Genomic DNA, 13,020 nt, shown 5'->3' with positions numbered 1-13,020 from the left:
AGTAGCCTGTTTTATCATTGTGGGTAATAAGTTTTTTTTTTGTTTTTTTTTTTTCTGAAATGGCAGGGGTGTGTGTGTGTGTGTGTGTGTGTGTGTGTGTGTGTGTGTGTGTTGAGGGTTTGGGAATAGAACCCAGGGGCATTTGACCTCCGAGCTATACCCCCGGCTCTGTTTTTTTTTTTATTTATTCATTCATTTATTCATTTATTTGTGGTGGTACTGGGGTTCCTGGAAGCCCTTCTACATCTGGGCTACACTCCCAGACCTATTTTATATCTTTATTTGGAAACAAGGTCTCTTAAGCCAGCCAGGCTGGCTTCGAACTTGCACAATCCTCCTGTCTCTGCCTCCCCAGCACAGGGATTACAAGCGTGCATGCGCCACGCCTGGCTTATTCTTTATTTTGAAACAGGGTATTACGAAGTTGCAGAGGGCATCCTCACTAAGTAGTCGAGGCTGTCTGCTTAAGCCAGCGCACATGTCTGATCCTCTGGTCTCAGCCTCTCAAATTCTGGGATTACAAGCGTGCACCACCACACCCAGCTTGAAATGGCAGTTTTTAAAAATACATATGTATCAGATATGTAATAATTATTTTCATATAAACTCTTCTTTTAAGTTCACAAAAAGCCATTACAAGAAGTGGAAATAGCAGCAATTACACATGGTGCTCTCCAGGGATTAGCCTATTTACATTCTCATACCATGATCCATAGGTAAGTATTTCAAAAATTATCATATATTCATAAGCAAATGGCTGTTGCATTTATCAACCCTACAATTTAGAAAACTTGAAATGTTTTTTGGTTTATGCCAAACAGAATGTATAGACATGTTTTTTATTATCAACATGTTAAACATAATATAGTAGTATACTTGATCTCTTTTTAAGGTAATAGACTTGTGGTAGAAATTTAATTATAGAATCATTTAATTTGCAAAATAGAGTATTAGGGATGATAGTCTGCTTTTTTTTTACTTTTTCATTTTGCAGGTGAAGAAACTGATGTCTCAGTTTATGACTATAATTTGACAAAGGTTGCAAAATCATATAGATGTGAGCTAGGATTTAACAAATCTTTTGTCTTCCTGGTGACTGATAATGCCAGGTTTGTTCCATTGATTTCCATGACATGGACAAAGAATTTATGCTTTTCGGCATTAATCCTTGGTAATCCTTCATCATAGTAACTTTGAGATTAAACCACTTTCTAACACATTTTTGGCATCAGTACTGGTTTTGACTGTTAGGAAAGAATAGGATTTTGTATTTTTCATTTATGTATCAGATAATACATATTAAACTATGTAATATGTAATAGGGTAATTATGAGTTAATGAGTTTCCTTTTTTTGTGTGTTTGTATTCCTGGGGATTGAACCCGGAGACATTCTACCTTCGAGCTACATCCCCTAGCCTGGTTTTCTTTCTTTCCTTTATTTCTTTTCTTTCTTTTCTTTCTTTTCCTGAGTCAGGATGGAACCCAGGGGCATTCTACCTCCGAGCTACACCCCTTGCCCTATTTTTTATTTTGAAACAGGATCTCACTAAGTTGCAGAGGGCCTCACTAAGTAGCTGAGGCTGTCCGCGAACCAGGATCCTCTGGTCTCAGACTCTTGAATGCTGGGATTACAAGCGTGTGCGCCACCATTCCCTACATTGATTCTTTTTTTTTTTTTTTTTTTTTTTTTAATTTCTTATTTGGAAACAAGGTTTCACTAGGTTGATGAGTCTACTACTTGCTGAGGCTATACTTGAACCTGCAATCTTCTTTTCTCAGCCTCCCAAGTATTGAGATTACAGATATGCACCACCACGCCCAGCTCTGAGTTTTAATATTTTTAGATAAAGATAGTAAAGTCTAAGAGAAATCCACATGCTAGCACATAAGTGAGTGGTAAAGTTGGAATTAGAACCTAAGATTTTAGCCAAGCATAGTGGTGTTTGCCAGGATTTGAACCCAGGGACTTTTTTTTGCCTGGAAATGGAACCCGGGGACATTCTACCTCCGAGCTTACTCACCGCCCTATTTTTTATTCTTTATTTGGATATAAGGTCTCGCTAAGTTGTGGAGGGCCTCACTAAGTAGCTGAGGCTATCCGCGAACTACTATCTTCTGGTCCTAGCCTCACGAATGCTTGGATAACAAGTGTGTCACCACGCTAGGCCCCTTTTATTTTTTAAACAATGTCTCACCGAATTGCTGAGACTTGCTTCAAACCAGGGATTCTCATGTCTCAACCTCTCAAGTACTGGGATTACAGGCAACACACCTGGATTATAGCTGGGCCACGTCTGGCTCCCTGTTTTTTCTTTTATTATTTTCTTAAAAACAAGTTTAAGCCATGTGTGGTGGTACACACTTGTAATCTCAACATTCTGGAGGCTGAGACTGGAGGATCACTGTTTGCAGACAGCCCCAGCTAATACTTAGCGAGGCCCTTTGCAACTCAGTGAGACCTTGTTTCAAAATTAAAAGGACTAAAAAATAGGGCTGGGGGGTCACTTGAAGGTATGATGACCCCAGATCCCATTCCCAGTACCAAAAAAAAAAAAGTTTAAAGCCGAACATGGTGGCACATACCTGTAATCTCAGTACTTGGGAGGCTGAGACAGGAGGATCACAGGTTCAAGGACAGCCTCATCAACTTAGTGAGAATCTCAACAACCTAGTGAGATCCTGTTTTATTTATTTATTTATTGGTTGTACTGGGGTTCCTGGAAGCCCTTCTACCTTCGGGCTACACTCCCAGACCTATTTTATTTTATGTTTTTATTTGGAAACAGGGTCTCTTAAGCCAGCGCGCTGGCTTCGAACCTGCGCAAACCTCCTGTCTCCTCCCAAGCGCGGGGATTACAAGCATGCGCCACCACACCCGGCTTCTTTTCCTTTTTTAAAAAAGCATTGAAACCCAGCTGAGATCTGAGGATCTGAGGCAGAGATCTGAGGATCATGGTTCGCGGACAGCCTCAGCTACTTAGTGAGGCCCTCTGCAACTTAGTGAGACCCTGTTTCAAACTAAAGAATTAAAAAAAAAAACAAAACAGGGCAGGGTATGTAGCTTGGAGGTTGGATGCCCCTGGGTTTCATCTCCAGATTGGGGGGGGGGCATAGAATGGAGTACACAGAAATCTTATGCATCATACAAAGATTGTTAGTCATTTTGAAAACCATTGCTTCAATCAATAAAGTCAAATATGGACTATATGCAGGAATTACATGATTTTTTGCCCTTTTTTTAAGCTCCTAATTTATCTTCTCTTTGGAAAATTGTTACTATATATTTATTTGAATTCTGTATTTTTATTATTTAATATTAGTATCATAATTGTGAGATTAACCCAGCAGCTAATTATTTTTATTTTACATCTTCAATTTCTTATCTAATGAAGGCAAGATAAATAATTTTTTGTGTTCCTTAAACCCAGAGATATCAAAGCAGGAAATATCCTTCTGACAGAACCAGGCCAGGTGAAACTTGCTGACTTTGGATCTGCTTCCATGGCATCCCCTGCCAATTCTTTTGTGGGAACACCATATTGGTAAGAATATTTCTGTCTGGCAGTGATTCTTAAGATTGAAATAGGCAATGTGTGGTTATACTTTCAGATATCTTGAAATTTAGTACTATTTTGGATATTTTTACTTTGATTATTACTTTTACTTTTAAATGTAGACTTGGAGTTCTACTTTTATGTCTGCTTTTTAATCTTTTTTCTTTTTTACCTCCTTTTCATTTTATCCTTACCATATTTGCTTTCCCATTACTATATGTATCATATATTATGTGTGGGAGTAGAAAAAGTAAATAACATTCAAGTGGAAGGGAGATAAACATACTGAATTATAATTTGTATGTTTTAATTAAATATACTGGAGAACCAGGTGTGATGATGTACATCTGTAATTCCAGTTATTAGGAGGCTGAGACAGGGGGAATCACGGGTTTGAGGACAGCCTCAACAAGTAGTGAAGACTCTCATCACCTACCTAGAGCCCATTTCAAAATGAAAATAAAAGCCAAGTGTAGTGCCACGCACTTTTTTAATCTCAGTATTTGGAAGGCTGAGACAGGATCATAGGTTTGAGGTTGCCCTCAGCTACTTAGGCCCTCTGCAACTCAATGAGACCCTGTTTCAAAATAAAGAATAAAAAATAGGGATGTAGGCATAAATTTGAGTTAGAACGCCCCTGGACTCATTCCCCAGTCTTGCAAAAATAAAAAATAAATAAAAATAAAGAATAGGAGCCGGGTGTGGTGGCGCACACTTGTAATCCCAGCATTCGGGAGGCTGAGACTGGAGGATCGAGGTTCTTGGACAGCCTCAGCTACTTAGTGAGGCCCTCCACAACTTAGTAAGACCCTGTTTCAAAATAAAAGAATAAAAAATGTAGGGCAGGGGGTGTAGCTCAGAGGTCGAATGCCCCCTGGGTTCCATCCCCAGACCCGCAAAAAAAAAAAAAAAAAAAATAGGGCCAGGCACCACAATGGCAAATGCCTGTAATCCCAGTACTAGGGAGAATGAGATAGAAGGATTGCAGGTTTGAGAACAACCTTAGCAACTTATTCTCTCATCAATTCGATGAGACCTTGTTTCTAACTAAATATAACAGGGCTTGGTTATATCCTGGAGGTCAAACACCCCTGGGTTCTGTTTAATTTGGAATACCACAAATTAAATAAATAAGTAGGGTTGGGTATGTGTCTCAAAGGTAGAATGTCCATGGGTTCAATCTCAACTACCAAAAGTAATTTTAAAAAATATATATAAGCCGGGCGTGGTGGTGCACGCTTGTAATCCCCGCACTTGGGAAGCTGAGACAGGAGGATTGTGCAGGTTCGAAGCCAGCCTCAACTAAGTGAGGCTCTCAGCAACTGAGTGAGACCCTGTTTCCAAATAAAAAAAACATAAAATGGGCCTGGGAGTATAGCCCGGAAGTAGAAAGCCTCTGGGTTCCACCCCCAGTACCACCAAAATATAAAATAAAAAGTAAAAAAAAAATACACACACACACACACACACACACACACACTGTGTCACATATCTTTAGACTAAGAGTGCTCAAAGACTGGTAGCCTATTTGGAGTTTTTTTGGTTGTGGTACTGGGGTTGGAACCCAGAGGCTTTCTACCTCCAGGCTATACTCCCAGACCTATTTTCTATTTTATTTGGAAATAGGATCTCACTAAGTTGCTGAGAGCCTCCCTAAGTAGCTGAGGCTGGCTTCGAACCTGTGTGATCCTCCTGTCTCAGCCTCCCAGGCGCTGGGATTACAGGCTTGCACCACCATGCCTGGCTATTTGGAGTTTTTTGTTTGCTTTGTTTTGATTGTTTGGAATGGAGAATTTCAGATATCTATATAAAAGTATGATGATTTCTTAAGTAGCTGAAGCTGTCTGAGAACACTTGTAATCCCAGCATTTGGGAGGCTGAGACAGGAGTATCAGGGTTTGGGGACAGCCTCAGCTACTTACTGAGGTCCTTTGCAACTCAATAAGACCCTGTTTCAAAATAAAGAATAAATAATAGGTCTGGAGGTGTAGCTTGGAGGTAGAATGCCCCTGGGTTCCATCCCCAGTACTGTAAAAAATAAAAAAAAAAATAAATAAAATAAATAAATAAATAATTACTCAGGCTGGCATTGACCCTGCAATCCTCCTGTCTCAACCTCCCAAGTACTGGGATTACTGGCTTGCACCACCTTCGTTTTCTTTTTAGTGTGAAATTTAGGCCTAAGATAACAGTTGTAGGGAAGTGTTGATACATTTTTTTTTGCTTGTGTATTTGTTTTGTTTTGGTTTGTGGTACTGGGGATGGAACCCAGTGGCATTCGACCTCCGAGCTACACCCTCAGCCCTATTTTTTTAGTCTTTTTTTTTTTTTTTTTTTTTTTTTTTTTTTTTTTTTTTTGGTGGTACTGGTGTTCCTGGAAACCCTTCTACCTCTGGGCTACATTACCAGACTTATTTTTTTTTTTATATTTTTATTTGGAAACAGGGTTTCCTAAGCCAGCAAGGCTGGCTATGAACCTGTGTGATCCTCCTGTCTCCGCCTCCTAAGCGCGGGGCGTGGGGATTATAAGCGTGTGCCACCACGCCCGGCTAGTCTTTAATTTTGAAGCAGGGTCCACTGGGGACTGAACCCAAGGGCATTCTACCTCTCTGCTACACCTCTAGCACATTTTTTTTTTTTAAATGCTGGGATTACACGCGTGTGTCGTCATGCCCGGAAATCCAGCACAATTTTTTACATTTTGTTTGGAAATAGAGTCTCACTGAGTTACAGAGAGCCTTACCAGGTTGCTGAGCCTGGCTTTAAACTTGTGACACTCCTGTCTTAGCCTCCCAAGTACTGGAATTACAATCCTTTGCCACCACACCTGGCTCATAACAACCTTAGTTAGTTTTACTAATTAGGTTATATGGCTTTGATATTTTTTTTTTTTTGTTATTGTTATTATTGTTTTTGCAGTACTGGGAATCTGGGAATGGAACCCAGGGATATTCTACCACTGAGCTGCATCCCTAGCCCTTTTTTCTTTTTCATTCAGAAACAAAATCTTGCAGAGTTTCTCAGGCTTCCCTCGAACTTGCAGTCCTCCTTCCTCAGCCATCAGAATCACTGGGATTCCAGGCATGTGTCAATGTACACGACTATGGCGATGTTTTTAATGTATTGAATTTACCCATTGTGTAGCTCCACATTTTAAATATCCTTTACAGCTCTTAAATAATTTTTTATTTTTTTGCGGGTCTGGGGATGGAACCTAGGGGCATTTGACCTCCGAGCTACACCCCCCGCCCAATTTTTTATTCTTTATTTTGAAACAGGGTCTCACTGAGTTGCGAAGGGCCTCACTAAGTAGCTGAGGCTATCCTCAAACCACGATCCTCCAGTCTCAGCCTCCCAAATGCTGGGATTACAAGTGGCTCCACCACACCCGGCTCTACAGCTCTTAAATTTATAAAATATAGGTTATCAGCTCAAAAATTATATTTTTATGTGCTGTGCATTATATCCTTTACAGCTGTTAAATTTATGGAATGAAACTGTCAACTCAAAAATGTACAATTTAAGCTGGGTATGGTGGTGCTTGCTTTTAATCCTAGTACTTGAGAAACTGAGAGAAGAGGACTGCAGGGTCTCAGCCAGCCTCAGCAACTTAGTGAGACCCTGTTTTTTGCTTTGTTTTGTTTGTCTGTTTATTTTGGCAGTACTAGGGACTAAACCTAGGGGTATTCTGCTTCTGAGCTACACCCCCAGCCTTATCCTATTTTTTATTATTTATTTCAAAACAGGGTCTCATTAAGTTGTGGAGTGCCTTACAAGTTGCTGGGGCTGGCTGCGAATTTCTTTCAAAATAAATACCATAATATTCTAAATAATATTCTAAATTTTAAAATGAAATAGGATTAGGGATGTAGCTCAGAGGTAGACTGCCTCTAGGTTCAATCTGTAGTGCCAAAAACAAACAAAAAACTCGCACAATTTACAAATATAAATTCCAGAAGGTAAATGAAAAAGTTTGAAGACCATTGCCATAAATGATCAAAAATTTTTTGTGTTGGCTGGGTGTGGTCACACACCTTTGTAATCCCAGTACTGAGAGGCGAGAACAGGAGAATTGCAGGATTGTGACCAGCCTCATCTTCTTAGTGAGGTCCTCTGCAACTTACTGAGACCATATTTAAAAATATAGAATAAACCGGGCGTGGTGGCGCACACTTGTAATCCCAGCATTTGGGAGGCTGAGACAGGAGGATCGTGGTTCGCAGATAGCCTCAGCTACTTAATAAGGCCCTAAGCAACTCAGTGAGACCCTGTTTCAAAATAAAGAATAAAAAGTAGGGCTGGGGGTGTCGATCTGAGGTAGAATGCCCCTGGGTTCCATCCCCAGTATTGCAAAAAAAAGAAGAAAGGAAGGGAGGGAGAGGAAGGGCTGGAGATGTAGTTTGGAGCCCCTGAGTTCAATCCCCAGCACTGAGGGGGGGGGGAATATACACACACACACACACACACACACACACACACACACAATTTTTGTGGGTAGAGCCCTAGTTTATATATTGTAGTTAGAAAATGAAACAATATTTCATACCTATAACTAGAATCTAACATTTTGTTTTGTGCTATTGGAGATTGAACCCAGATACTGTCTACCTCTGTGCTGTACTCCCAGGCCTATCTTTTATTTTGAAAAATGGTCTCAATAAGATATGACAGATGATGAGAATGAATCTCACATTTTACATGCATTGCTAATTATTTATCTCACAACCTCTAGTATAATTGTTTCTCATTATAAAATTTTTTATGTCTACCAGTGTGGTGGCTCATGTTTGTAATCCCAGTACTTGGGAGGCTGAGACAGGAGAAGCACAGATTCACTGCCAACTTCAGCTACTGAGTGAGGCCCTCTGCAATTTAGTGAAACCCTATTTAAAAATAAAGAATAAAAAAATATATATATAGGGCTGGAGATTTGGCTTGTAGGTAGAATGCCTCTGGATTCTATCCCCAGTACTGGGGGGGGGGGGATCTTATGTCCACCTATTGTTTGAATTCAAACCATTGTTTTGCATGAAGATAGTTGTTATATTTTTCACAGAATAGTATACCTTTTAAACTTTAATTTAAATGAACATTTTATGTTTTAGGATGGCCCCAGAGGTAATTTTAGCCATGGATGAAGGACAATATGATGGCAAGGTTGATGTATGGTCTCTTGGAATAACATGTATTGAACTTGGTAAGCATTGTTCTTCATTACTGTGAATTAAGCTTTGATCAATGTTTTAGTTCAAATACTGGACCAAATTACAGAGTTTTAAAAATCATGTATAACTGGGTGTGGTGGTACTGCTTGTAATCCTAGTACTTGGGAGGCTGAGACAGGAGGATTGCAGGTTCACAGCTAGCCTCAGCAAATTTGTGAGGGCCTTTGCAACTTAGTAAGACCATGTTTCAAAATAAAGAATAAAAAGGGTGCTGGGCGTGGTGCTGCACACTTGTAATTCCAGTACTTGGGAAGCTGAGAGAGGAGGATCGCACAGGTTCGAAGCCAGCCTCAGCCACTTAATGAGGCTCTTAGTAACTTAGTGAGATGCTGTGTCCAAATAAAGTATAAAATAGGACTGGGAGTAAAGCTCAGAGGTAAAAGCCCCTGGGTTCCAACCCAAGTACCACACACACACACACACACACACACACACACACACACACAGAATAAAAAGGGGGTGGGGGTGTAGCTCAGAAGTAAAGTGTCTTGGGTCCAACCCCCAGTACCACACAAAAAAATCATATATGTCAATTTCTAAAGGGACCAATACATTTTTTAGGTTTTCACTTTGATTATCTGGTTTGAAAATAATTTTTTCTGGTATTGGGAATGGAACCCAGGGGCATTCTACCTCTGAGCTATAACCCCAGCCCTACCTTTTGTTGTTTATTTTTTTGTTGAAACTGGGTCTCACTTGAGTTGTAAGGGGCCTCACTAAGAAATAGTTGAGGCTGTCCATGAACTGCAGTCCTTCGTTCTCAGCCTCCCGAATGCTGGGATTACAAGCCTGCGCCATCATGCCCAGCTTCCTTTTTTATTTTTTGTGGTACTGGGGATTGAATCCAAGGGTGTTTTACTTCTGAGTTTGCCCCCAGTCCAATTTTTTTTATTATTTATTTTGAAACAGGGGCTCACTATGTTGCAGAGGGCCTTGTGTTCCTGAGGCTGGCAATGAACCTGCTGTCTCCCTGTCTTAGCCTCCCAATTACTGAGATTATAAGCATGAGCCACCATGCCCTGCTCAACTATTCCATTTTAAAGCTACTGGTGGGACAGTTGTTGGTATCCATGCCAGGTGATGAGTTATGGTAACCCAGGATGGGTGTCAAAGTCAAATGAGTATATTAGATATATCCCATAGCTGGTTATGTGGAATCAAACATAAAATCATCATGTGTCTCATGTAGAGAAACATTCAGGTATGGAGATTCAAAGGCCCTGTGGTGCAACTAGGACATTTGCACATGGAGGTGACTCAGCATGCATTTTTCAGAGCTTAAGGAGGATGAGGAGGTGACAGCACAGGGGAGCATCCCATTATATAGAGTCAAAGTCTGAAGAGGTAGTTCATATTTAGGTACATTGGCAGAACCCAATAAAGATGAAGAGGGCTTCCCTGATGAGGAATTCCTTGCTGCAAGAAGTGACCTGATTTGAGTGGAGTGTCAGAAACTGAGTGGATGGAGAACACAGTCAGAAATTGAACAGGGAAAGGAGGACATCTGCATAGGAGAGAGATTGATGGTGAGCACGAGACCTCGGTTACATACAGGGAGAATTTATCAAATAAAATACACTTAAGAATAATGATAATAAGGTTCTCATCATAAAAGAGCTTTACAGTTATGAAAGAGAAAGGAAAAATGAGCACTATAGTGTTGGATTGGAATTAGAAGAACATGAGGAACTCGTTGTTTTCAATAAATGCAGATGTTCATATCTGCATGTATAATATATTACATACATATATGTGTTCTATTGACCATTGAGAAGAGTATGGAAGCAGTGACACTTCAGTGAGCACACTCAGTGTTGTGAATTCTTGGGGAAGGGTTAGTCTAAAGTTTGGAATTAGGGAAGTACAAGCTGATCCTGGAACATCTTTGTGTACCAGAACATAAGAAAATAATCAAAGAATAATGAGGCCATGTCCAAAAGAAACAGAACCAACCTAGAAAAAGTTCCTACTACTCAAATATAAGACAATTTGAGCATAGCAACAAATTATAGGTTATAACTTAATGAAATAGAAATCTGTGAATATATAAATATGTGACTCAGCCAACAAAAAATAAGGAAGCTTTATGAGAAACAGGATATTTATATAATTTCAAAATACCTTCTCATAAAATGCTTATTAAGTACAGAGGAGAAAGGAGAAACGACCATGGAAAACGCTAGCAGGCACAGCCTTCATCAAGTGATCAAAGTGGGCAACATTAATAACGAAACCACTTGAAATCACATGCCACTTCATAGGTATAATAAGCAGAATACAACATTACTTCTGTTATATTTCTACCAAAGTTGTATAGCCCAGATCTAATAATAGTAGGAAATACCAGATAAACTCAGACCAAGGAACATTTCAAGGTCATGGCTTTAATCTATTATAAGAAACTAAAAGGTTCATGTTTGCACTTAAGACATTATTGAGACATTGGAGTTAGGGGAGGTAATACCACATTAGTCTTAAGTAGCCTAATTTAATGAGTATGGTAGGGTTTTGTCAGGAAAATGTTCTTGTTTGTGGGGAACATGCTCAAGTATTTAGGGATGTTAGAGAATCACAATGATTTATTCTCAATTTTTAGTAAATTTAAGATTGTTTTAAATTATTTTAAAAAGCTGAATTGTGAGTGCTCCTATATGGCACACATATATTTTAATAATAAAATTTCCTTTCTTTTACAGCGGAAAGGAAGCCTCCTTTATTTAATATGAATGCTATGAGTGCCTTATATCACATAGCCCAAAATGAATCCCCTACACTCCAGTCTAATGAATGGTGAGTATTTCTAAAAGATACTTTTTGATATTGTAAAAATAAAATGCCTTTTCATTATGTTATGAAAATGACTTGATTTCATTTAGGTATAATTATTACCTGAAGAGATAATAGGCTGATTTTACCCTCTTCTCTGGTATATTTATCCTTTTTTTGTTTTCTTTTGGCGATTTTGGGGTTGAACCCAAAATCATTCTACCTCTAACCTACACACCAACCCTTTAACTTTTTGTTTTGAAACAGGGTCTTACCAGGTTGCTGAGAGTCTTGCTATATTGCTAAGGCTGGAGTGAACCTGTGATCCTTCTGTCTCAGCCTCCCAACTACTGGGATTACAAGGATGTTCCACCATACTCCAGTGTTTATCCTTTCTCATATTTTTTTTCATAGCTTACATATAACTTAGTTCACAACTTAGTCACCTGGGTGCAAATACTCTTGATTTTTATAAAATTGATTTTTCATTTGAACTTTAAGAACATATAATTCTAATATAAAAAACTAATATTTTAAAATATTAATATTTATAACTGAAATATATATATATATAAATTGCCACATCTTGTAGTAGTAGTTGACTGAGGAATGGTTTATAATTTATGTAGTAAAAAATATAAGTAAAGCCAGGCATGGTGGTGCACGCTCGTGATTCCCGCGCTTGGAAGGCTGAGACAGGAGGATCACACAGGTTTGAAGTCAGCCTCCGCTAAATAGTGAGGCTCTCAGTAACTTAGTGAGACACTGTTTCCAAATAAAATAGAAAATAGGTCTGGGAGTATAGCCCAGAGGTAAAAGACCCTGGGTTCCAGCCCCAGTACCACCAAAACAAAAACAAAAAACATAAGAGCCAGATATAGTGGTACATGCCTGTAATCCCAGTATTTAGGAGGCTGAGACAGGAAAATCACAGATTTGAAGCCAGCTTCAGCAACTTAGTGAGTCCCTCTGTAACTTAGACTGTGTTTCCAAATAAGAAATAAAATTGGCTGGGTGTGGTAGCGCACGATTGTAATCCCAGCATTCAAGAGGCTGAGAAAGGAGGATCGTGGTTTGTGGCCAGCCTAAGCTACTTAGTGAGGCCCTTTGCAACTCAGTGAGATCCTGTTTCAAAAGATAAAGAATAAAAAGTTCAGGCCGGGGGTGGAGCTTGGAGGCAGAATGCCCCTGGGTTCTATCCCCAGTACTGCAAAAAAAGGGGGGGGGGGGAGAAATTAGGAAATTGGATGGCCAGGCGTGGTGGTGCATGCTTGTAATTCCAGTACTGAGGAGGCTGAGATAGGAGAATTGCAGATTTATGGCCAGCCTCATACTACTTAGTGAGGTCTTTTTTTTTTTTTTTTTTTTTGTACTGGGGGTGGAACCTAGGGGTTTTTCTATCTCCGGGATGTACTCCCAAATCTATTTTATATTTTATTTGGAAACAGGGTCTCACTAAGTTGCTGAGAGCCTC

At 39.5% G+C, this 13,020-nt stretch overlaps 1 protein-coding gene across 2 annotated transcripts in view; it reads left to right on the top strand.

Annotated features, from left to right (window-relative positions):
- TAOK1 (TAO kinase 1) overlaps positions 1-13,020 on the top strand; it is a gene marked incomplete at both ends in the record, with an annotated part of 82,753 nt that overhangs the window by 25,130 nt on the left and 44,603 nt on the right. For both annotated transcript variants that reach the window (XM_080713468.1, XM_080713467.1), the window contains 4 exons: positions 620-716; positions 3,430-3,543; positions 8,661-8,752; positions 11,477-11,570. In XM_080713468.1, coding sequence (XP_080569594.1) covers positions 620-716; positions 3,430-3,543; positions 8,661-8,752; positions 11,477-11,570 — 397 coding nt within the window. The remainder of the gene's footprint in view (positions 1-619; positions 717-3,429; positions 3,544-8,660; positions 8,753-11,476; positions 11,571-13,020) is intronic.

This window comes from Muscardinus avellanarius (assembly GCF_963383645.1).
Source record: "Muscardinus avellanarius genome assembly, chromosome: 16".
In the NCBI taxonomy this organism is placed as follows: Eukaryota; Metazoa; Chordata; class Mammalia; order Rodentia; family Gliridae; genus Muscardinus; species Muscardinus avellanarius.
Note: the sequence above shows the minus strand (reverse complement) of the source record. Positions and strands in the feature narration are given on the sequence as shown.